The sequence below is a fragment of the Elgaria multicarinata genome, chromosome 19 (assembly GCF_023053635.1).
Source record: "Elgaria multicarinata webbii isolate HBS135686 ecotype San Diego chromosome 19, rElgMul1.1.pri, whole genome shotgun sequence".
In the NCBI taxonomy this organism is placed as follows: Eukaryota; Metazoa; Chordata; class Lepidosauria; order Squamata; family Anguidae; genus Elgaria; species Elgaria multicarinata.
In genome coordinates, this window is record NC_086189.1 from 16,989,457 (window position 1) to 17,013,783 (window position 24,327).

General features: G+C 46.2%; 1 protein-coding gene across 1 annotated transcript in view; it reads left to right on the plus strand.

The window, feature by feature from the left end:
* CFAP77 (cilia and flagella associated protein 77) overlaps nt 1-24,327 on the plus strand; it is a 66,393-nt gene that overhangs the window by 28,899 nt on the left and 13,167 nt on the right. The window contains exons 2-3 of the mRNA XM_063144984.1: nt 10,952-11,051; nt 12,263-12,491. Of these exons, the coding sequence (XP_063001054.1) occupies nt 10,952-11,051; nt 12,263-12,491 (329 nt within the window). The remainder of the gene's footprint in view (nt 1-10,951; nt 11,052-12,262; nt 12,492-24,327) is intronic.

Consider the following 24,327-nt stretch of genomic DNA (forward strand, 5'->3'; position numbering starts at 1 on the left):
AGTAACTATAAAGCTGGGGAGAACATTATTTGGGCAGGGGTGGGTGGGTCCTTAGACACAAATGGCTGAGACAGCTACAGGGCAGCCATCGGCATATGGATCTGTTCGTGTCAGAGGAAAATCGGTTGAATTTAGCTTCGAGTCTGCCAAATTACCGGAAGATTTTTGGTAATGAAGGGAAATTGCTCAGAGGCTGCGTTTTTGTCGGAGTAGCCCAACTGATCTCAACGGGGCTACTTCGAAAGACGTGGCTTGAGGATCACGGACTTAATTGCCAAGGGCTTAGGAAACAGAATAGCCCATTACAGCTAAAAATGCTTGTATCATCTCGCTTTATCCGACTCTTAAAGCAGGCGAGCTCGTTGGAAGCAGAATGGAATTTTACTGCCTCTTGTCTATCCAAAATTGAGCATGCTGAGCCCGGCTCTTGAATCTAAAGTGAACACTTTGAGATTGGGGGGGGGGCACTAGGCCAGGCTGTAATTACTAAAAAGAGGGGGGGATGGAGGAAAACGAAAAAAGAACAGCGGGTTTTTCTAATGAATGACAAGCTACTGGGTGGAAATCTAATTTGGTCTAATTAAGCAGCCTTTGTGAGGATTTGTCTTAAGATGAGACGGTGCCAAAGAGATCTAAATGCAAATGAACTCTTAGTCTTTTGGTTTTAAAGGGCCAGAAAGATAGAAAAGCCCTTAAGCACAGCCCTTTCTTCTGTGTCTGTGTGAGAGAAAGACCACTGGTGGGTCTCTCACTTGCTACTTGAAAGCAGAGTGTCCTTAAACGAGAATAACTTTTGAAAATATTTTTGCCCGGTCAACGTTATTCACTGGGAAATGACTTGGGTTGTGCGAATTAGGTGTCCCGTGAACTGGGGCCCGGATTTCTAGATTTGTATGTGTACGTGTATGGTCTAAGGATGGGTTCAAAAAAAAGTTCATTCGAGACTTACGTACGAATTTGCCAAATTTATAAGCGAGCCAAGAGAGGGTTACGTGACGAAATTCGCAGTTTCCCAAACTTGGCGATGCTGTTGTTGGGAGGGGGGGAATGAACACAGAAATTTGTGAGAGTCAGTGAGGTGCAGTGGTTAGAGCATTGGACTGGGAGTTGGGAGATCATGTTCTACTCCCCACTCAGCCATGGAAGTTCACTGGGTGACTTTGGGCCTGTCACAGACTCTCAGCCCAGCCTACCTCACAGGGTTGTTGTTGTGAGGATAAAAATGAAGAGGAGGATTATGTATGCTTTGTTTAGATAGAAAAAAAGGCCTACAGCTCCCAGCATGCCCCAGCCACTATGGGTGGCTGAACATGCATAGGATGGCACCCTTCAATAAGGAGAAAGAAGAGCTTCAAGAGCAGTAAAACTTTAAAACATCGATATTTTATTTATTTATTTACATTTATATACCACCCCATAGCCGAAGCGCTCTGCGCGGTTCACAAAAGTTAAAAACAATAAACATTAAAACAGATATACAAAATTTAAAACCACTAAAAGTATAAAAACAACAATATCCATTTAAAACAACTATTCTTGGGTCAGTTATAAAATCAACATAGGCTGTTAAATGCTTTTAATTTCAACAGCTCAGTGAAAAAGATCCGTATCTTCACTCCCTTTCTAAAAGCCACGAGACAATTGCTGCCCTTGGGGGAGCATGCAATGGCATCCGCGACATGGCATGCAATGGCATCCGCGACGCACCTTTGCGGCCGAGGGTGCTCCCTCTTTAAACCCAAGTGTCTGATCAAAGGGTTGTCCTCCTCGAAAACGCCCAAACCTTTCCTTCCTTCCATTCTTCCTTCCTTCCTCATCTGCCGAAACCTGATGTGTGGCGTTACAGCTCCCCCAGGGGCCGCTCGGTCGGACGCATCCTGTGCACCCCCGCGCTTCGTAGCTTCTCCGCCTTCTCGGAGTGTAATCAAACATCAAGCTAAGTAGCAAATAAATCTCTCCGTCTCGTAAGCTTCGCAGCGAGATCATGTAAATGCAAATGAGAGTCTTGATTTCAAGCTGTCGCGGAGGGAAGAAGAAAGGGACAGGCGGGAAGGATTCCGGGCCACCGCTGCCCCAATTGGCTCCGCTGTGCAAGTGCCCGTAAATCAAGAATAATAATAGTAATGGGAGCGTGATGAGGGGTTTTATTGTGCAAGGGGGTGTCATGAAATAAACACGCACGTGCACCCAAAGAAGGGAAGGAAACAGGCAGAATGGCGCCGTCACGTCGTCTGCACAAGGTTCCGTGATGAGGGACAGACCAACTCATTTGAGGGTGAAGGAAGATGCGATATTTACAGAGACGGGTCCGGCATTCATCTTTACTCACAGGGTGAACCTGGCTTGCTCCTGTCTTCCCAAGGGGTGTGACATACACACATCCTAGCCCAGGGCTGGAGAATGCCAGGCCACGCCCTCTTCCTGTAGCCCCACCCCCTTTCCTGCCAACCACCAATCGTTTCGTGTTTTCCCAGCTTCGTGGGCCATTTTTCAACCCCATTCTAAAAAGTTGAAATGCCTCTGCTAAGGCTGCGTTGCTAACAGCAAGAGCTTTAAGTAGGTCAACACAGCTCGGGACAGCAATACCTGACGCCTCTCCTGACCTGAACATACCTGGGCACTCTGGGGCAGCCCTCCAAGCACCGCCTCCGAGGGAGACTCGGAGGGTGGTCACAAGAGAAGGGTCTTTCCAGTGGTGGCCCCTCAACTCTGAAATGAGTTCCACAATCAGGCCCGCCTGGCGGTAACACTGACATCTTTTTGGCTCCAGGTTACAATGGCCCTCTACTCGCAGGCATTTAATGCCATTTAGTGACATACAATGGGGCATTTATGCCTGTTGTTTCAACAGGTCTAGTATTTTATTGAAACTGTTTTTAGCTGCCTGGATTGTTTTAAATTTTGTATATGCACATTTTTATGCTGTATTTTGTAGTATTTTTATATTGTATTTTATTATTTTATGAATTGCTGTAAACTGCCCAGAGAGCTTCAGCTATTAGGCAGTATAGAAATGAAATAATAATAATAATAATAATAATAATAATAATAATAATAATAACCACCTATCTTAAAAAATGATTACAAAGAACCACATTTTACAATTTATTTATCAGTCGGTTGGTACATTCATCATTTGCCTTACTTTTTGAAAAAGGGGAGGAACTTTAAAAAGAATAAGAAAGAGTCTTGTGACAACTTAAAAATGAATTTATTTATTTATATATTTATTACATTTTTATAACGCCCAATAACTGAAGCTCTCTGGCATAAGCTTTTGTGAGCAACGCCCGATTCATGAGGTGCATGGCACATTATCCTGAGCTACAAGTATATATATATATACACTCATAGTTTGGGGAAGAGTGGAAACATAGTGACGTCAGAGGGGGGGAAAGTGCAAAACTACAGACAGTGATAATTAGAATCATAGAATAGCAGAGTTGGAAGGGGCCTACAAGGCTTCGAGTCCAACCCCCTGCTCAATGCAGGAATCCACCCTAAAGCATCCCTGGCAGGTGGTTGTCCAAATGCCTCTGGAATGCCTTTACTGTGGGAGAGACCACCACCTCCTTCGGTCATTGGTTCCATTGTCACTCTGCTCTAACAGTCAGGACGTTTTTCCTGCTGTCCAGCCAGAATCTGGCTTCCTGTAACTTGAGCCCATTATTCCGTTTCCTGCACTCTGGGAGGATCGATCCTGGCCCCCCTCTGTGTGACAACCGACAGGGCCTTTAAGGTGCTCATCAGTGGGGGCGGGGGGGGGAAAGAAATGAGATATCCCCAAGGCTGGGGAAATCGCGTATTTGTGGAGTAAAATGATACATAGGCCTGTATTTTCAAATTTCTATCCCCTTCCCCAATTCAGCTACAAAAAGAAACCTCTGTAGAGCATTTATGTGGGGGCATTTGCTGCAAATTTAAAATCAGAATTTTAGGGTTCTCCGCCCCCCCCCCCCCGCCCCCCAAGACATGCACAGTTCAATCCAATTTTTGGTTCTCCCTCGTTGCTAGAATGTGTGGGATGGGATAGGTTTGAGAGGGCCATGTTGTGCTGGTTTCCAGTTCCATCCAGCAGGTGGCAGCAGTGAAGTCCAAAGAATCAGACATTGATGCCTATTCATACCAAACCAGAAAGGCACAGAAATGCATTGGCCATACCTATTGGAGGGGTGGGTGGAAAAAAAGACTATCCGTGGGTCCCCCTAACTCAGTAAGGACCAGGAGGTGAGGGTACACACCGAACTATAAGAGCAAGCAGCGTGCTCATAATTTGCAAGAAGACTGGAGTGCCTCCATTCTTGATACTGTGTGCATAGCAGCACGTTCTGAAAGAGAGGGCATGATTTCACTTGTGCCCAGACCAGGGACATTTTTGGCTTTGGTAAAAATCTGTGTTTCCATCATCCACGCATTCATGCAATCAGATTTTTTTTCTTTCCAATTTCTTGAATTTGCGCAAATTCACACATGCGCCAATTTGCCCCAAATGTGCATTTCCATGTTTTTGCCCATGGGGTAGATGGACATTTTTGGCCTGCGTTTATTTATTTATTTAAGTTACATATTTTCTACCACTAAATTTGTGTAAAATTGCAGAAAGTACAAAAAAAAAAAAAGGCCTGCAAGTCCATTTTTTTTAATCCTATATTTCTATAGTGACACTGCTTCTGTGAATCAGCTGAGATCAAGCCAGGATCCAATAGTCTAGGTTTTGGGGAGCCATTGGGCAAGACACTCTCAATGTCCCCCTCCCTCGGTGAGTCTACCTTCTCACCGCCATGGTCACCAGCTGCGCTTGCTCCTCCTCCTCCTCATGGTTATCACTTGCTTGGCAGGCAGAGAGCCAAGGAGCAAGGAGGCCACGGCATCTGTTGCTCCTAGTTCTCACCGCCTCTGTTGTCTCAGTGAGAGGGAGAGGCCAAGCAGGTTGCAATGGGGAAGAGGAGGAGCAACGCCAGGGGGCTCTTGTCAGTGGGCCCCTGCTGGGGTGTGGGCCCTCAGCAAATGCCCAACCTTGCCTACCCTTGACGTTGGTCCTTGACCCCTGTTGAAGGCCAACGCCTTGCTAGGCCACTTCCCTGAATGTTCCGCTTTCGCTGGAATATAAACAACATTGGACAAACGGTTTAGTATCCATATTGCTCACTAAGAAGTTAGCCTGCTCCTGCCTTCTAGTTTTGAAGCCAATAAGCATGCACACACCAGGATCACTGGCAAGCAAACGCTGGACTGTGATTCTAAAATCGTTTCCTATTAATATTTAATACCAATAAGTAACTTTTGAACATATGAGGCTGCAGAACTCGTATTTAGGTTCTAGCCATTCTGCATTTATATTCTCTCTCTCTCTTTCTCTCTCTCTCTCTCTGTCTCTCTCTCTTTCTCTGACTCACACTGGACTAATTAAGTCAGGCTCTGCTGAACTGGGCCCAAATCAACACATTTTTTTGGAAACAAAGGGCTTTTTTGCCATTTGCATGTGCGGCTATCCGATGTCTGGGCCCGTTTCACCGTTTTGAACAATCGCAGCCCATTCGTTCCAGAAACAGTGAACTGGCCAGAAATATAGATTTCTGCCATAGACCAGCCCGGCCCTACCATTAGGCAGAGTGAGGCGGTTGCCTCAGGTGGCAGATGCCGTGAGGCGGCAGCAAGGTGTCGGAGGAGGGAGCTGAGTGCTAAAAAGCCTGCCTTGCGCTCCCTTGGCTAACCTGCTGCCTTCAAGTACAGTGGAGGATGCTGTCCCGTTGTCAGTGTTGAAGAAATAGTCCAGGTGGCTTTTCTACCTGGAATGGGAGAGGACGCCATCTTGTTCTTCCCCTCAGGAAGCAAAATGTGTTGGGTCAGCCCTGGCTGTAGATGGGGAATGCTGAGCTACTTTCAGCATGAGAGACAAATGCCGTTTCAGTGAGGTTTTGAGGGGTCTGCATTCCAGGGGTGGTGTGGAGTGGGAGTGTATACCAAAGGGGTGGGCCAGATGCAAAGTGGGTGGAGCCAAAATACCTAAAACACCAGCCTATTTTGGATTTTTAAAGCTCTAACGGGGCGTAACTCAGCCTTAGGAGAGGTATGTCAAGCTTTTAGAATGGGTGGGACTTCACAAAACCATGGAAGCCACCAAATGATGGGGAGAGCGGAGGGGGCGGTGCCAGAGGAAGGGGGAGGGGCCATGTATGGAACCTGAGAGGGCTGTACTTGGCTGTCTAAGCAGGTCATATTCCATCCCTCACGCAGGCCAGATTTGGGGGCCCTCGCCTGAGGTCCTGCAGCCATACATACAACCCTGACCACCCTGATGCTCTCCAGATGTTTCAGACTATACCCCCATCATCCCTGACCATTGACTGGGCTGGCTGGGGCTGATGGAAGTTGTAACCCCAAACATTTAGAGGGACCTAGGATGGGCAAGGCAGTGAAGAATATAAGGTCTCAGGTGCAGCAAGGGGGCAGCTACTCCCCACCCCCAAACCTAAAGCAAGGTAGATTTGGGGGGGATATTAATTGAGATTAATGGGATCCTTAAAATATTGGCCACACTTGCCATTTCAACCTAGGCAAGTGCAAACAGTGAAACTAAACAGGACATCCACCCCCCAAAAAGCTTCCTCTTGTCCCTTCTCCAGGCTGCGTTCAGGAAAAGGCTGGAGAGACCGAGGTCTCCGAATGGAGCCGCATAAACCATATTTAGGAGGCTCCATTCCCCCTCCCTCCCTCCCAAGTCGTAAAGGGAGGGGAGCTCGCAGAAGGTAGTGAGAGAAAATTATTAGGGCCTCCTGGAAGGTAGTAGCGAGAGATGGTTTTAATTAGAGCGGAGAGGTGGGGAAATAAGGCAGGGAAATGACATCTTAATGAGGTTTAATGAAGTTGTCTGTTGTTGGGGACAGCTGTCAGGAAGGGGGAGAGAAATCTGCATTCCAGCCAAGGCGGGGGAAGAAAGCTACGGTGTCGCTGTTCCTGGGTTTGGGTGGTGAGCGCGAAGATGATGATGAAGAAAATGTAGACGAAGATGATGATGAAGAGAAGGAGAGGGAGAAGAGGGAGGAGGAGGAGGAAGAGATGGAGAAGATGAAGATGAAGAACAAGGAGGAGGAGGAGGAGGAGAAGAAGAAGAAAAGAAGAAGAAGAAGAAGAAGAAGAAGAAGAAGAAGAAGAAGAAGAAGAAGAAGAAGAAGAAGAAGACGACGTGATGGGAGTATTTATATGTGATGGGATTATTTAGTAATAATGCCTGTTAAAAGGCAATTAGCAGAATAAAAAACAAAAGGCAAAACAGAATGGGTGTTTACCAGTTCCCTCCTCTCCCTCTAGCATGGAAGCCAAGTAGACTTTAGGGATGCCTGATGAATCCATGGCGGATTCAAATCAGTTTGAATGTCTATGAACCCATTCTGCAGCAGGCCAGCTTTTTCTGAGTCATGTAGCTCCCACGGACTTGAGAATGGCCTTTTTTTTAAAAAAAAAAAAACTTTCGGGGCGGTGCCAATGCACACCTGCGCCATGGAGCTAATTCACAGTGGCGCAAATGCGCCTCTTCGCAAGTGGAACAAAACGCTTATCTCTCCCCACCTGGCAACCCTAAATCTGGTCATGGTGGCCTCTAGAGTGTTTTGGACCACTGCGTTCGAGCCATTTTCCATTGTCAAGGTATTATTTCAGTTCTTAATTCACCGTCTGTGTGCTGCCTTGGGGAGTGGGGGAAATAAATAAATACAAACCGTGTGTATATTTATTTATTAAAACTAAACGCTGCCACCACCTTAGACTGTCAAAGGGTGAGATAGTTTGTCCTCGCCACACATACGGCATTGTGGGAAGCCGGCCTTTGAATTCCCCCCTTCACCACAAACTCCACCACAAACTCCCCTCCGCCTCTCCTGTCTCCCACCGCCCTTCCTTAGAAAGGCTAATAAGGTTTCATGACAGACTAATCTCTGACCGACTTCACCATGGTGACCCTGGGCAAGACACAAAGGCGTGGACAGAGGTCACTTAATCCCACAGACATCACAAAGCCAATGTACACACGGTGAAAGAAAGGGAGTTAATTTTAAAACTAAATAGGGAAAGGATAAAAAAAAAACTAGCAGTGATTGTGTGTGTCCGCCACCCTTTTGAGCCTTTCTACAGCCTCCCAGATATCGTCCTGGTCTTTTCTTGACCTTTTCTGCATGAGAGGGAATGGCAAGCTATTCAAGGCGCGCAGAAGATTTGCTGGTTTGAAAAACCTTTCCCCCACACACATTTCTGGTGCAGTTGGGGGACCCCCTTCACGGGGAATGTTTTATCATATTGTAGCTGTGATTGAAATGTTCACGTCAGCTTCCAGGGCCACCCCAAGACTTGAGGGAAGCCCATTTCTAGTTCTTGCCCCCATCAGAGGCACATTTGGTGGGGATGTGAAACTAGAGATGTCCCTTGTTGGAAATCTGCCCCTTCAACAGAATTTGGCAAGGTGCCCAACTTTGGGTTGCATTTGCGAGCCAAGCCAGAAGTTTTCCCCAAACTCCGGGGACCTTTTGTGTATTTTAATATTTTTATTCGGCATTTATCCATTTTTATTTTTATTCGGCATTTATCCATTTGCGCAAACTGCACCCCCAAATTTGGGTAATGTGCACAAATTGCAGCCACGCTTTGTGCACAACTCAGCTGTGATTTGCGCAAAGAAAAACACAGAGAAATGCCGCTCACTTGCCTGGCTTGCTGAAGACTGAGTTGGGCCAGTTAGCTGGAAATGGACCGAAACTCAGGGTGCCGAACTGACAAAAATCCATCGAGGAATGTAGCCTCCTTCAGCTAAGTGTTCCAGGGCTTGGAGTAGACAGCGAGCCTTGCCGTGAATTACAGACACACGCATGTGAATTTGCATCAGTTATTCTGATTGCAGAAAATTGTGGTTGGTAAGTTATGATCTATGAAACTCTACCTGCCCAGTTCGTAGTTTCTTCTGGAGAGGCCCTTCTTTTGAGACCAAAGCCACAATGGGGTGTTGAGCACACAACCACAAGGACTCACTCGTGAAAGATAAGATAGACACAATCTATTACAAACGTGGGTGATATACAGAATTATTACATATACAGTATAGTATACAAAACACTTTCTCCTTGCTGATACACTGCCTTAAACCCCTCCAATGAAATCCAACAGTGCAGAAGCTTCCACTATATAGAAAATAAAGAAAACGATAACAATAATAGTGTCCAATGTGTCAGCACTAAAGTCACAATAACAAGTTACAAAAAAGCATATGGGGAAAATATTTTTGTAGTCAAGGTACAGAATTGTACCCCCCACACATTCACTAATCAGGGCGTTTAAATAAGCATTAACATATCTAGCCGTCTAAAAAGTTCTAGGCGTCTAAATAATACAGGTGTCCGGTACAATTCCTGTTTCGAAGAGTCTTCATCAGTTGGACGCTTATTCATAGAAGGACCCGTGGCTGTATGTTTCGGGTGGAGCCCTCCAACATTGTCTTGTAGTTTTCCTGTTTAGATCAGCCACATAATGCATTGGACACATTGTGCACATTGGACACTATTATTGTTATTGTTTTCTTCATTTTCTATATAGTGGAAGCTTCTGCACTGTTGGATTTCATTGGAGGGATTTAAGGCGGTGTATCAGCAAGGAGAAAGTCAATTAGTCCAAAATATGGCAGCCAGGCTGGTCACTGGTACACCTAGGGCTGACCACATTACACCAGTTTTAAAATCTCTTCACTGGCTGCCGATTAGTTTCCGGGCGAAGTACAAAGTGTTGGTTATCACCTTTAAAGCCCTACATGGTTTGGGTCCAGGCTACCTGCGGGATCGCCTTCTCCCGTACAATCCACCCCGCACACTCAGGTCCTCTGGGAATAATCCACTTCATCTAGCAAGAACTAGATTAACAACTGTTACCCAGAGGACCTTCTCTTCTGCTGCTCCCAGACTGTGGAACAGCCTGCCGGAGGAGATTCATCAACTTGACAATCTTTTAGAATTTAAAAAAGCAATAAAGACTGATCTATTCCAGCAGGCCTATCCAGTGGAATTTTAGAATGTTTTCAGGATGTTTTCAGGATGTTTTAATCCGTTTTAATGTGTATTTTATATCATGTTTTTATAGTTTGAATTGTTTTAGGTTTTGTGAATGGCCCAGGGAGCTTCAGCTATTGGGCGGTATAAAAATGCAAATAATAATAATAATAATAATAATAATAATAATAATAATAATAATGTGTTTTGTATACTTTTTACAAACTGTATATGTAAGAATTCTGTATATATTACCCCCATTTGTAATCATAGAATCATAGAATCATAGAATAGCAGAGTTGGAAGGGACCTACAAGGCCATCCAGTCCAACCCCCTGCTCAATGCAGGAATCCACCCTACAGCATCCCTGACAGATGGTTGTCCAGCTGCCTTTTGAAGGCCTCTAGTGTGGGAGAGCCCACAACCTCCCTAGGTAACGGATTGCGTCTATCTTATCTTTCACGAGTGAGTCCTTGTGGTTGAGTGCTCAGCACCCCACTGTGTTTTTGCTATTTCAACCACAGCCTTCTATTTTCTCTCCTTCTTTTGAGACCAACGCAATGAGACCACCACCATTATTGGAGACGCTAGAGAAAGCCCTGTTGGTGGTGGCTCCCAGGCTGTGGAACTCTCTCTCAAGGGAGGCTTGGTTCGCTTCCTCTCTGCTAAGCCTTCCGCCGGCAGCGAAAGCTGCGTTATTCGCCTTTGGCTTCTAAGTGGGCCTGTGGGTTGGTCCTATTTTATTATTCCATAATTGTTACTGTATTTTAATGGGTTTGATAGTTCAAATCTGTTTCAATTGTTTTGTAAGTTGTCTTGAGTGTCACATTTTGGGTAGAAAGGTGGGTCTAAATAAAATCAATAAATATTAGTCAAAGGCCTTGGAGACCACAGATTTTACACAAATTTTTACTCCGTCTTGCAGCCAGAACTTGGGAAGCCGCGTAGAAGCTGCTACACTCTCCCCGGCCATGCCTTCAACTACGGCTTATACGTACACGGTCTCGACGGAGGTGTGCCTGCAGGTAGGACAACAGGATGTGTGAAACTTGCCCAATTATTTTTGCCAATCTTTCTACCTTCCCAGGAACATTCAGCTCTTCTTTTGGGAGAAAGGGGTGGAGGTGGGCTGCAATCTTCCTCCAAGGGTGCAATTTTTAAAATTCAGTTTTGCAGGTGCAGTTGTCCAGTTACTCAAAGGTTGCAAATAAGGGTGCAATCTTTCAAGCTCATCAAATTAGGGTTGTTGTAGGAATCCATTTTGGGGGCGGACCCCTCTGACATCCCTTGCCCAGTTGAGTTGGGCAAGTTTGCAGTTTCCCCACTTCTGGGGATTGTGCAAATCCCAATTTGCGCAAAATCACAGCTGGGAATATTTACAGACTTCATGATTTGCGCAAAACCGTGTCTGTAAATAGCACAATTTGCACAAAAATGCAGGCATAGATGCTCCTTTTGCAGTTTGCAGTTTATAATGGGGTCCAGATGGAATGGTGAAAGATATGGCCCAGACTTAGTTAGGGATTCCCTGCAACTGTAGGACGTTAGCTTTATAACCTTGCTTTGTAGTTGCTGCTTTTCCACTGTATCAGTTTATTTTTGTTTAATAAAATCTTTAACCTTCATCCATTAACATGCTGGTAGTTTCTGAATCCTAAAAAGAACTGTTGCCTCTTGACAACACAACCAGCCTTAGGGCTTTTCTACATGAGGCTTTGAACCCGCACCTTTACTGAGCTTTCTGCCTCTGGATTCTCTGTGGGATGAAGATCAACTCCTTTTACATGCGTTTCCCCACCCCCCACCCCAGGTTTTTTTCTTTCTCTGCCTTTCTATATGGTTCATTACACAACCACTAGATGGTGCTGCGGCTTAGTGGAATCGCCCAATAACACCATTCCACCACTTCCAAATAATATCACGTTTTCCTCAATCTAAGAAAAGCCGGGAAACTGTTGCAAAGAGCAGGGGAGGCCCTGTAAGTTGATAAAGGCTCCACAAACACCCGTGAATGAGCAATCAAAAGCGCACAATGAAAACTTTGTGTAGACAGGCTTGATGGCCCCAAATCAACGAGGGAAGCATTTCAACATGCAACCCCCACCCCCGCCTGCAAGTAGCAAAGTCCAGGAAGGGCTTTACCATCCCATCTGTCAGGCTGATCTCTGCACGGCATGTCTACTATATAAACATCTTTTGCCGCCTCAACTTTTCTTCACCTCCTCTTTCTTCCTAGCCATTGGCCACTGGAACGTGATGAAGCCAAGAGTCACTTTGGCGAAGGAGCTGCCCCGTGATTACAAGGCCATAAACTGCAAAGCCCTGAAGGACGGCTTTGTCACTGCGCATGAGAACCATCTGTACCGCCAGATCAAAGACATTCGCCTTAACGATGACGACGAGCGGCGTTTCAAGAGGGCACCCCCAAAAGTTCCAGCGGACATGACTTATGGAAGACCAGCACGGTGAGAGGGAGTGGCTGATTCATAGAATCCTAGAATAGTAGAGTTGGAAGGGGCCTACAAGGCCATCGAGTCCAACCCCCTGCTCAGTGCAGGAATCCACCTTAAAGCATCCCTGACAGATGGTTGTCCAGCTGCCTCTTGAAGGCCTCTAGGGTGGGAGAGCCCACAACCTCCCTAGGTCACCGGTTCCGTTGTCATACTGCTTTAACAGTCAGGAAGTTTTTCCTGATGTCCAGCTGGAATCTGGATTCCTTTAACTTAAGCCACTTATTCCGTGTCCTGCACTCTGGGAGGATCGAGAAGAGATCCTGGCCCTCCTGTGTGTGACAACCTTTTAAGTATTTGAAGAGTGCTATCATGTCTCCCCTCAATCTTCTCTTCTCCAGGCTAAAGATGGCCAGTTCTTTCAGTCTCTCTTCATAGGGCTTTGTTTCCAGACCCCTGATCATCCTGGTTGCCCTCCTCTGAACACGCTCCAGCTTGTCTGCGTCCTTCTTGGATTGTGGAGCCCAGAACTGGACGCAATACTCTAGATGAGGCCTAACCAGGGCCGAATAGAGAGGAACCAGTACCTCCCGTGATTTGGAAGCTATACTTCTATTAATGCAGCCCAAAATAGCACTGGCCTTTCTTGCAGCCATATCGCACTGTTGGCTCATATTCAGCTTGCGATCTACAACAATTCCAAGATCCTTGGAATGGCTAAGTGCAACTTCCAGTATCCAGGACAGTGAGCCTGTGTGCACCAGTTGCTGGGGAACATGGGCAGGAGGGTGTCATGTCCTGCTTGTGGGTCCCTGTTCGACAGCTGGTTGGCCATTGTGTGAATAGAGTGCTGGACTAGACAGACCCTTGGTCTGATCCAGCAGGGCACTTCTGATGTTCTTATGTTCATATATTCTTAGGACCATCCTAAGAGCCTGCAATGACATACCCTCAATGACAACCCATTCCAGGGTTGTGGGGCCACTGAAGAAAAAGCCCTGACTTGTCTACTTGCCCGCCTAACTGCCTGTAAAAGTAGACAACCAAGGAGGGGCTCTGTTGATGTTGTTAAAGTGCAGACAGGCCGATATGGGTGAAAGTACGTAATTGCTATTTAAATGATAGCACTTTTCTCCAGATTTGCATCTCTATGTACAAATTAGCCTATGCAAATGTTAAGCAAATACGTCTTCTTCTGTCTTCTTCTTGTTCTTCTTTCTGGCGACGTCTAAGCTGTTGCTCTCATTAAAATCCCACTAAAGGCCTAGTCAAAGAAAAGACCATTTGACATCCCACCTGAAAAAACGTCAACAAAGGAGCCAGTTGAACCTCTTTTGGGAGAGATTTAGAACCAGAACTCGAAACGAACCACCCAAAGCGCTAAAGCCATTTGGGAGCTGTGTTTCAGCACCTTGGGGAGCTCCAATAAAGTCCTGGCTGGGTCTGACTCAAACCAGGAACAGAATCGCAGCCCCACCAAATTCAGAGCCACCAGCCTCCACTGGTTCCATTACAGCGTTCATTTTTAAAAAGCTAATTGCTAATAAAGATGATTTTTTTAAAAAAAAAAACATGGCGAAGGCAAAAAACGGCCGCAAGGAGATGTGATAAATAGCAGAGAGTATTTTACACGAAAGCAAATGGGCTTTGCTTATGCAAATTAAATGGATTTTAAAATGGTATTTAATGACAATTTTCGTAGCAGGCATTAACATTAATTGCAGCCAAATGAAAATGCAGCATTAGGTTGCTGTTAGCAGCAAACACTCCAGCCATAAGGCTCCATCTTGATCAAGGCCAGCCGTCAGGAGGATGACAGGACCGCCTGGTAAATTGCAGGCCAAAGAGCTTTTATGCTGCAAAACTATCCCCCAAAGCCGGGCCAAAATCAACATCAATTTTGCTTTATTTCTTCATAAACGGAGGTTAAATGGCTGCCCAGGAGATCTGGGCATAGCTTGAAAGTTTGCTTTTTAATAAATTAAATAAATAAATAACAGGAATGGCAAATTCCAAGCGAGAGCCACCGCGAAATTCCCCGCCGGTGGGGGAGAGAGGCGCTATTAATTTTAAAGTTATTACACCCCATCTCAAACCTTCTTTAATAGCTACCTTTTATGCAGGCCTGTATTTATCCCCTCGCTTTAAAAGCATGTTATCGACCAAATCAAATTACTGGCTCATTAGAGCCACTTTAAGTATTTTTAAAAAGTGCGGAGGAGGCAGGTTGAATTTAACCCCTTCTTCTTGATGCACATGTCTTAAGAGATACCATACGTGGAATGCCAACGCTACCGGACCAGCTACTGCTGGCCTTTATTTATTTGATAAAATTCTTTTTCAGCCATCTTTATAAGGGTGGAAGCCTTCCAAGGTGCCATCTATCGTAGTAAAAGGGGAGGTCGGTCTGTCCGTTAGTGCAACTGGAATTATTCAGGGTCTGGAGCATCTCTCCTATGAAGAAAGGTGGGAGATTTAGGACAGATCAAAGGAAGTCCTTCTTCACACAGCGCAGAGTTAAACTATGGGATTCCCTACCACAAGATGCGGTGATGGCCACCAATTTGGATGGCTTTAAAAGGGGGATTGGATAAAGTCCTGGAGAAGAAGGCTAGTAATGGTTCCTAGTCCTGATGGCTATGTGCTACCTCCATTATCTGAGGCAGTAAGCCTATATGCACCAGTTGCTGGGGAACATGGGTAGGAGAATACTGTTACACTCATGTCCTGCTTGGGGTTCCCTGGTCAACAGCTGTTTGACCACTGTATGAACAGAGTGCTGGACTAGATGGACCCTTGGTCCATCAGGGCTCTTCTTATATTCTTACGTTCTTAAGGTTACCATAGCTGGGATTGTTCAGCTAGGAGAAAAGGTCAAGGTGGTGGAGGACATGATAGAGGTATACAAAATGATTTAGGGTGGATCCCTGCATTGAGCAGGGGGTTGGACTCGACGGCCTTATAGGCCCCTTCCATCTCTACTATTCTGTGATTCAATGATGCCAGGTGTGGAGAAAGTGGAGAGGGAGACCTTTTTCTTCCTCTCTCGTAGTAGAACCAAATGGGGTCCTCCAACGATGCTGATTGGTGGGAGATTCAGGGCAGATCACACCGTGCATGTGTTTCTTCTGCAACTCATACATCAGTGCTCAGAGGTGTGGGGTTTTTTTAGGAGCCAGTGGGGAGCAGCGCCTGGATTTTGTAACTACCCCTGGTTCCCAAGGGTGAAATCCAACATATGTCCTAATTAGCGTAAACCCATGTGTCACGACGGGCTGAGGTCCCATTCATTTCAATGGATCGACTCTTAAGTAGGACTTGAGTTGGATTTTACCCCCAAGAATCCCGCCAACGTTTCCGGCTTTATGGGCTGTTTTGCACTGGAAGGTCCTGCCGCGGTTTGTGTCCAGACTCGGTCTCTTGGCTGGAGTAGCCACTCCGACCCCGTGCAGGCATGTTGATTCGTATTTACTCCCCTCCTTCCTCCCCGCCTCCACCTCCCCTCCTCCTTTCCCAGGGCACTTGTTTCCCCGCAAGCCATGTGGCCGGCTTTTGTTGCAAAGAGCCATAAAAAGGACATTTTTCATCTCCTCTTTTTCCTTCCCTTCTTCTTCATCTCAGACAGAGATTTATTCCTTCCCTGTAGCCCGCAGTGTTCCGAGCTGGGAGGGGTGAGGCCAGGCGCTGATCGGACAATAATAGATAATATGCCGGCTCCCAGGAGTCTTGTCCGGGCCTGTAGCCGATTCATCAGCATCTGGCGCTCATGCCAAGGTCAGCGCTAACGAGGATGGGGTAGGGTTCTGGGCCGCCCCATGGGGCACCCTCCAATTGGATCACTCGGATCCACGCGGCAGCCTCTGATCTCAACGAGGCCTGCCTCGTGCAAAGCAGAATTTGCAGCAGAGAGGCTGCCCTCGGAGCGCAAGCCACTCAGTAACGGATAACTCCACTGCACGGACGCTTTCTCATCCGGGCCTCCCGCAGGCTCCAACGCTTGCTTTAAGGATACACAGACCCGTCTGTGTGTGTGTATACACACCTACATGTTTACTCAATCAGTGAGAGGGATTTATTAAAAACACTCTTAAAAAGACGCCATTCGTCTGCTGCGCAAGGCTTCGCACCGACGGCACGCGGCTGGCGCCCACTTAGAAAACGATACGAGACGAAAGGGAGAAGCGTCTCCAAAACAAACAGTACGACTGATACCGTGGTTTCGGTATCCGGACTGTCTGTTTATAAGTGTGAACCAATTGGCACGATGGCACCTCTAATTACGATCCATTGTGTGCCTATGCGGCAGGGCCTTGCTATTTACTGTTTTACTCTGTACAGCACCATGTACATTGATGGTGCTATATAAATAAATTAATAATAATAATAATAATAATAATAATAATAATAATAATAATAACAACTAGCTGGCCTAAGTGTTGTCTTGTCGGTCGGGCCGACTTAGAAAAAAGACATCGCCCCCGGATCAGAAGAGGTTAAAACGCATCTGATTAATTGCATTATCATTCTTTAATCGGCTGACAGCCCTCCCTATATATATACACGTATACAGTCAGGGCCAACCCCAGAGGTTTTGCTGCCTGAGGCAGAGCAGCAAAAAGCCGTCTCCCCTCTCCCCTGCCATCGCGAATCAAGATACGCAGTACCCAAGGGTGGCTGAGTTATTTTGACACCTGAGGCAGAAAAATCCCACAAGCGCCTCTTCCCCAGGACTTTTTTTTTTTAAAAAAAAATACAATAAAAATAAATGAAATAACCAACACCTTGCTGACCTTTTAGTATACCTCAAATCAGCTGCCTGAGGCAGACACTTCATTCTGCCTGGTGGCCAGCGTTATTTTCTACCAGCTCCACTTGTGACTTTTTCTCATAGATACAAATGCCCTACACGCCTTCAGAAGGTCAAGGCTAGGCTACTAGAATGTGCTTTGCACAGGGCAGCCCTTGGTGTGATGGTTTGGGAGTTTCTGCCTTTCTTGTGGCAGGGGCTTAGTGGAGCTGGGGTAGCGGTGAGGTTTGGCTTACAGTGTTCTGCTATGGATTAGGTTTTTACCAAGGTTTGGGGTAAGTTCATTTCAGTTTCCCAGGAAGGGAGGTACAGTAACAGGACAGCACCATGGAGAGTGCCAAGTGGAGCTGGAAGCCAAACACGCTCAGTTGTATGTTGCTCCAACAAGGAGCAGATCGTGACTGAGGCTTAAGTAGGAGTTTGTCTTCCTTTAGACTGATTAGCCCCACCTCTGTCCTAACTGAGGCCTCTTCTCTTAAAGGGATTAACTGTGTTTTAACACCCTCAGGCTGTGATGAAGCAGGGGTGGCTGTGGCATGCCAGTGTCTTCATGGCTGGTGTTCTCAATGCAGCTTCCTCTGGACACAGGAGAGCATGACCCTGGGCTTTTCCTGAGGAACAGGAACCTTCTGTAACTGTAAACTCAGGCTGAGCTCCCATACAATCTCTCCCAGCAGATTCATCTAGACCAGGGGCCACCAAATATTTTGGCTTAGAACTCCCATCAGCCCTAGCCAAAAGAGCCAATAATGAGGAGGCTGGGAATTGTAGGTCAAAACACCATCAGGGAGGACAAGTTGGCCACACTTGATATAAACATTAAACAGCATGAGGGCTAGGCTAGCAATGTGTCCTACTTTACAGAGAGCAGTCCTCTATTTGAAGCAGTCCTCTATTTCAAGGACTGTCCAGTCCAGTTTAAAGTCAAAGTAAGGGAGAGCCAGGGCCTCAAACTTGCCCAAGAACAGTTAGCAGCACTTGGACAGCAGACAAAGCAAATTCTACGCATTCATAACCACACAGCTAAAAAGAAACATTGGATCAATCTTTCTAACCGTCCTGTTTACAACAGAATTTATTCTTCCGATGGTTTCTTCGCACGCAAACCCTCTGAGCCAACGAACAGGTCTTCCAACACTTAGTTGGAGGCAAGGGGGGGGAAGCATTTTCCTTATTGGCTGCCCATGGTGAAGTAATTTATATTGCTATTTTCCTCCGTCCAATTACAAAGCGGGGGCATTAAATCTTACAGAGATTTGGGGTCATTGACGGCATCGCACGAAACCCGCTGCCCCTTTTTGCAGCCAAGCAAAGGCGTTTTAACAACAACAAGAAGAGAATGACCGCGTGCGCCGAGGGAGGATCGATTTGGCCGAGGAGTTTTGCGGGCGTTCGGGCTTCAGAAAGAACAAGCCCAAAATACTTTGCGCCTAAACGTTGCCGGTTTGGCTGATGGTTTCCTTTATCCTTCCAAGGGAAACGAAGATGAGTGGAGCGCATTTTTAAAATGATCCGCGAGGCCCTTTCCGTGGCCGGATCGCCAGGGATCTATTTAGAGGACGCTCCGCGAAGCGATTCGGGGTCCGGGACGTGGCTTTACGCTTCGCAAGCATCTTAAGACGGGGACGGGCTCCTTTATGCTCACTTCTTCGTCCTTTCTCCACCGCCTGTCAATGCCAAAGGTCCCCCGTGATGCTAATTGAATCCACCCCTCCTCCCCACCTGCCCCCCATCCCCCTCCCAAAAAGCAAACCAATTTCAAATGGCCGTTTAAGATCTTGACTTTGAAGCTGAGCTGTTTCTGCCCCTTCTCTTTCTTTCCAGTTGGGGTTTTTTTTAAGCTCACCAGGCCGCAAACAATTAAAAAAGATAACCAAATGCCCAGCGGCCCTCTTTCCTAATTAGGTGCAAGAACCGGCCTTTGGAGGGTAGCTAAGTGCTTCAATTACCTCGCTCTTCTCTCTCTCCCCCACCACCCCACCCCACTGTCCTTGTTAGACCAGACAGGTCCGGTACCCAAAGGGGAACAATTAAAGCCAGCAGAAGAAGGTTTGGGGAGGGGAGGCAGAAATGCAGCAGGCTCTACCTGCTGTCTGAGCAAGGCCAGCATGTATGGACACATCTCCCACTGCTGTTGAGCCAGAGAGAGAGAGAGAGAGAGAGAGAGCTGGGGAGGGTGGAGGGGATTCAGGGCAGAGGGTTTGCTGGCTCTTATTCATCCGTTATAATTTGGGGGAAAGGAGATTTATTTTATTTATTTATTTATTTATTTATTTATTTATTAAATTTATATACCGCCCCGTAGCCGAAGCTCTCTGGGTGGTTTACAAAAGTTAAAAACAGTGAACATTAAAAAAATTAAAAAAAAGTATACAAAATTTAAAACCATCAAAAAAATATTATAACAACAGTATAAAACAGTATCCATTTTAAACAACAACAGTTCTGGGGTCCATTAAAAAACAAACGAACTTAGCATATGTTGTTAAATGCTGTTAAATGCCTGGGAGAAGAGGAAGGTCTTGACCTGGTGCCGAAAAGATAACAGTGTTGGAGCCAGGCGAGCCTCATTGGGGAGATCGTTCCATAATTGGGGGGCCGCCACCGAAAAGGCCCTCTCCCTTGTTGCCATCCTCCGAGCTTCCCTCGGAAGTAGGCACTCGGAGGAGGACCTTAGATGTTGAATCCCTTATGTTCTGCTCACAACGGTTACATTTTCAAGGAGGGACAGACTAGTGTAGTAGTTACAGTGTTGGACTAGGAAGAACTGAGTTCAAATCCCTTCTCAATCTTTTGTTTTTTGGGGGGGGTGTATGTGTGTTTGGTGAGGTTTTCAGGAAAAAAGAAGACAGGGAAAGCATTATGTATACCATAGAAACATAAGAGCCATGCCAGATCAGAGCAAGGGGCCATCTGTTCACACAGCAGCCAACCAGATGTTGACCAGGAACCCACAAGCAGGACATGAGCGCCACAGCATGCTCCCACCCATGTTCCCCAGCAACTGGTGTATATAGACTTACTGCCTCTGATACCAGAGGTTGCACATAGCCATCAGGGCTAGTAGCCATGGGTAACCTCCTCCTCCAGGAATTTGTCCAACTCCTTTTTAAAGCCATCCAAATTGTTGGCCATCATTACATCTTGTGGTAGGGAATTCCATAGTTTAACTAGGCGCTGTGTGAAGAAATCCTTCCTTTTATCTGTCCTGAATGTGTACATCAGTGAATGCTAAAGACTGCTCCAGGACAAAATTTATCTGTGTAATAATCTCCTCCCAAAAAGGAACAACTACTGGACATCGCCAAAACATGTTTAAAAGAAGTATTAGCAGTATTGCATCACCAACAACTAGCTGAATTAGACAATCCCTTATTAAAGAGACGTTGCAGTATCCAATCAATATGAAACAAAAGGTTTTGCTGAATAAGACACAGCACAACATCCATACATCGCCAAAGTGGCAATCCATTGATTAGTCATTTTGTGGTGGTGCCCACATCAATTTCTCAAATTCCCTAATGTGCCCACAGGTCCAGAAAGTTTGGGGATCCCTGATCTACAGTCCTCTCTTCCAGCCAGCAATCCCAGAGGCACTAGGAGTAGGGCTTCTAGTTCAAGCCCTGTAGTAATTACAGGTCTAGAACTGATCTACCCCATACTGTCCTGCTTAGCCTCTATTGCGATGAGGGATTAGCGTTACTGAGAACTGCTGAGGTCTGGATTACAGGATCCCAGGTGCTTACCAAGGATTTGGGCAAAGCAATTTCCTTAAGGAGGCAGAAACAGGACAGCACCTTGGAGAGCTCCAAGTGCTGCTGCAGCTGAAAACCAGACAAGCTTGTCTGCATGTTGCTCCAACAAAGAGCAGATTGAGTCTGAGCCTTAAGTAGGAGGTTTGGCTTCCTTTAGGTACATCAGCCCTGCCTCCACACTGACTGAGGCTTTTTCTCTTAACAAGGCCCCATCTGTTTTAGCAGCCTCAGGCTGTGGCAACAATGGCAGTGACTGTGGCAAGCTAGACTCATAAATGGCTAGAGTCCAAGCTGAGGATGGCAATGGGACCTAGTTTGGATACAGGGGGGTAGCCGCTGGGGTCTTCCTTGGGGAGGAGGCCCTTTTCTGTCACCAAATTATCTCCCTGAACTGTTAACACAGGAGCCTCTTCAGGGTTTAGGGTCCAGGCCCATGACATTAACACAGCCTGTGCCTAGAGATGAGCTCAGAGAGTTGCGTGCGCGCAAGGCTGGCAAAAAAGGAAAGGAAAGGAAATTAGCATTTTGTAAGTTTTCCAGGCAAAAAGTTTTCAGAGGAAACTGACACACAGCCGCCGAGTGCAGCGCTGCCACTTTTGTCTCTCGCGCACCTTGCTCACAGGCTGCTCTCGTCATGCATAGATTTTAATTTTAACAAAATAGCTGTCTCCGGTGAAAGGATCATCAACATCTGAAAAGGTGAAAACTCGTCTTGAGCTGAACAGGGCTCCGGTGCTGTCATTGATTTTCCGGGAAGAAAAAAAACACCCTCTGGCTACTCAACCAAATTAGTAGTCACTGATGACCAATTATTTTACCCTGCTCTGAACGGGGAGGCGTAACTAAAAATCCAGTTTGTCAGACCCAAGGCTTCCCCCCTGAAACACCTTTCAACCAGTGTGTACTTAAAGTCCCTTAGAAGGTTCTGACGCTGCCTGGGAAATTTCAACCTCCTAAAAAAAAAAGACAATTGGGGGAAAAAAAGTTTTAATGAGCTGCAGGGATTTGATGGGCCGTCATAAAAACAGCCCTGTTCTAGTCTCGGTAGAGAACTATTTCGCCACACGGGCGAATCGCACCTGTCAGGATTTATAGATGCGTACGCACGAAAAGTGTCAGCCTTATTTTTTGCAAATTATAATTATCATTTCCCTTGCGTCTCCCGCCTCGTGTTTTGTTTTATTTTAAGGAATAGTCCTGGCTTGCCGGTATCCCTCACAAGGGCGACATCAGTTCGAATCGAGCGGAAGAGAGTTTGTCGTTGATTTAAAGCCTACGCGGTTTTGGTTTTAAAATATTAAGCTTTTGTCGTTGGGGGTGTTTTGAAGACATACGTGGCAGCAAAGGAGCCCATTAAAAAAACCCAAAATTTGGAACTTTTTCATTTTCGAGAGGAACAGCCTAGCGCCCATCATATAACCGAGCCAAACGGGAACTTGCCTTGCCATTTAAGTATTTCTTGGCTCTTGAAAATAATTTAGTAGGAGGGATTATTAAAAATACAGAGGCAGGGGGCAGGGAGTTGTTGTGCGAAGGGAATGGTTTTGAAAGTAAACATAAGTAAATATAAGAGTATTTAAGAAGACGGAACCTTAGAGAAGCAGTCTTACTGACCATACCTTATATGAAAAACAGCGTGGTGTTTTTTTTTTAAAAAAAACCACCCCACATCTGGAAGGTTTTCGCAAAACCTTCTCCAACCGAATGCCCTCCAGAAGTTTGGGACTACAACTCCCAGCGTCCTTGATCGTTGGCCGTGCAGGCTAGCCTGTTACGGGATGAAGTGCAAAACACGTGGGAGGAGCCAGGTTAGAGGAAGTTGTTCTTGCATTACATGGATATATGGGAATTCGTGGGAGATACACACTCAATCACAGGCGAATGTGGGGTGAGCAAATAAACGTAGACAGACACACCAGAAAAAAAAGGCAGCAGGATTCTCTCTGAGCAGCTAGAAATGAAACAGACAGAGTAAGGAAGAACTGGCTGAGAGGTCTCTCTTTTTCTCTCTGAATCTCTCCTCTTCCTTCCTCAACGCCCCACGAGGAATGAGTTCCAGGGCGGAGGGGGGGAATGGGTTTTATCACTTGCAATTCCCTCCCCCTAAGCATCGTGATTGGAGGAGGGACAGGGAGGAGACTGTAGCTATTGGTTCACCACAGGTGTCAATCTCAAAACTTCTCCCCCTTTTAACCCCTCGGCGACGTCCTCATATGGAAGTGTTCAGTTAGCCATCCGTCAGCATGAAACAAGCCCTCACGGCGCCTAAAAAACCTTCGGATACGGATCAGTTCAGGACTCTGAACAATCTTCTACCCGCACCACAGGTTTCCATTGGTTTTTGAACCGCCCCCTAACCGCACCGTGAGTTTGGAGGTCTGTCGGAGGTCTGTTGAAACACACACACACACATACACACGATTTCGGTGCGGAGCACACACCCCTACTGCAAAGTATAACATAAAGTATAAAACTTAAACCACAATATAAAAACACAATCTAGAAGTACAATATAAAAGTACAACCGGAATAATACCAAGAGGGCCTTTTCGGTGGTGGCCCCCAGACTGTGGAATGATCTCCCCAAAGAGGCTCGCCTGGTACCAACACTGTTATCTTTCAGGCGCCAGGTCAAGACTTTTCTCTTCTCCCAGGCAAATAACAGCATTTAACAACGCTAAGTTTGTTTTTTAACAGACCCCAGAACTTTTGTTTTTAAATGGATACTGTTGTTTTCATACTGTTGTTTTTATATATTTTTATGGTTTTAAATTTTGTATACTTTTTAAAAAAATGTTTACTGTTTTTAACTTTTGCAAACTGCCCAGAGAGCTTTGGTTATATCATAGAATCATAGAAACATAGAAAAGCAGAGTTGGAAGGGGCCTACAAGGCCATCGAGTCCAACCCCCTGCTCAATGCAGGAATCCACCCTAAAGCATCCCTGACAGATGGTTGTCCATCTGCCTCTTGAAGGCCTCTAGCGTGGGAGAGCCCACAACCTCCCTAGGTAACTGATTCCATTGTCGTACTGCTCTAACAGTCAGGAAGTTTTTCCTGATGTCCAGCTGGAATCTGGATTCCTTTAACTTGAGCCACTTATTCCGTATCCTGCACTTTGGGAGGATCGAGAAGAGATCCTGGCCCTCCTCTGTGTGACAACCTTTCAAGGCTTTGAAGAGTGCTCTCATGTCTCTCCTCCATCTTCTCTTCTCCAGGCTAAACATGCCCAGTTCTTTCAGTCTCTCTTCATAGGGCTTTGTTTCCAGACCCCTGCTCATCCTGGTTG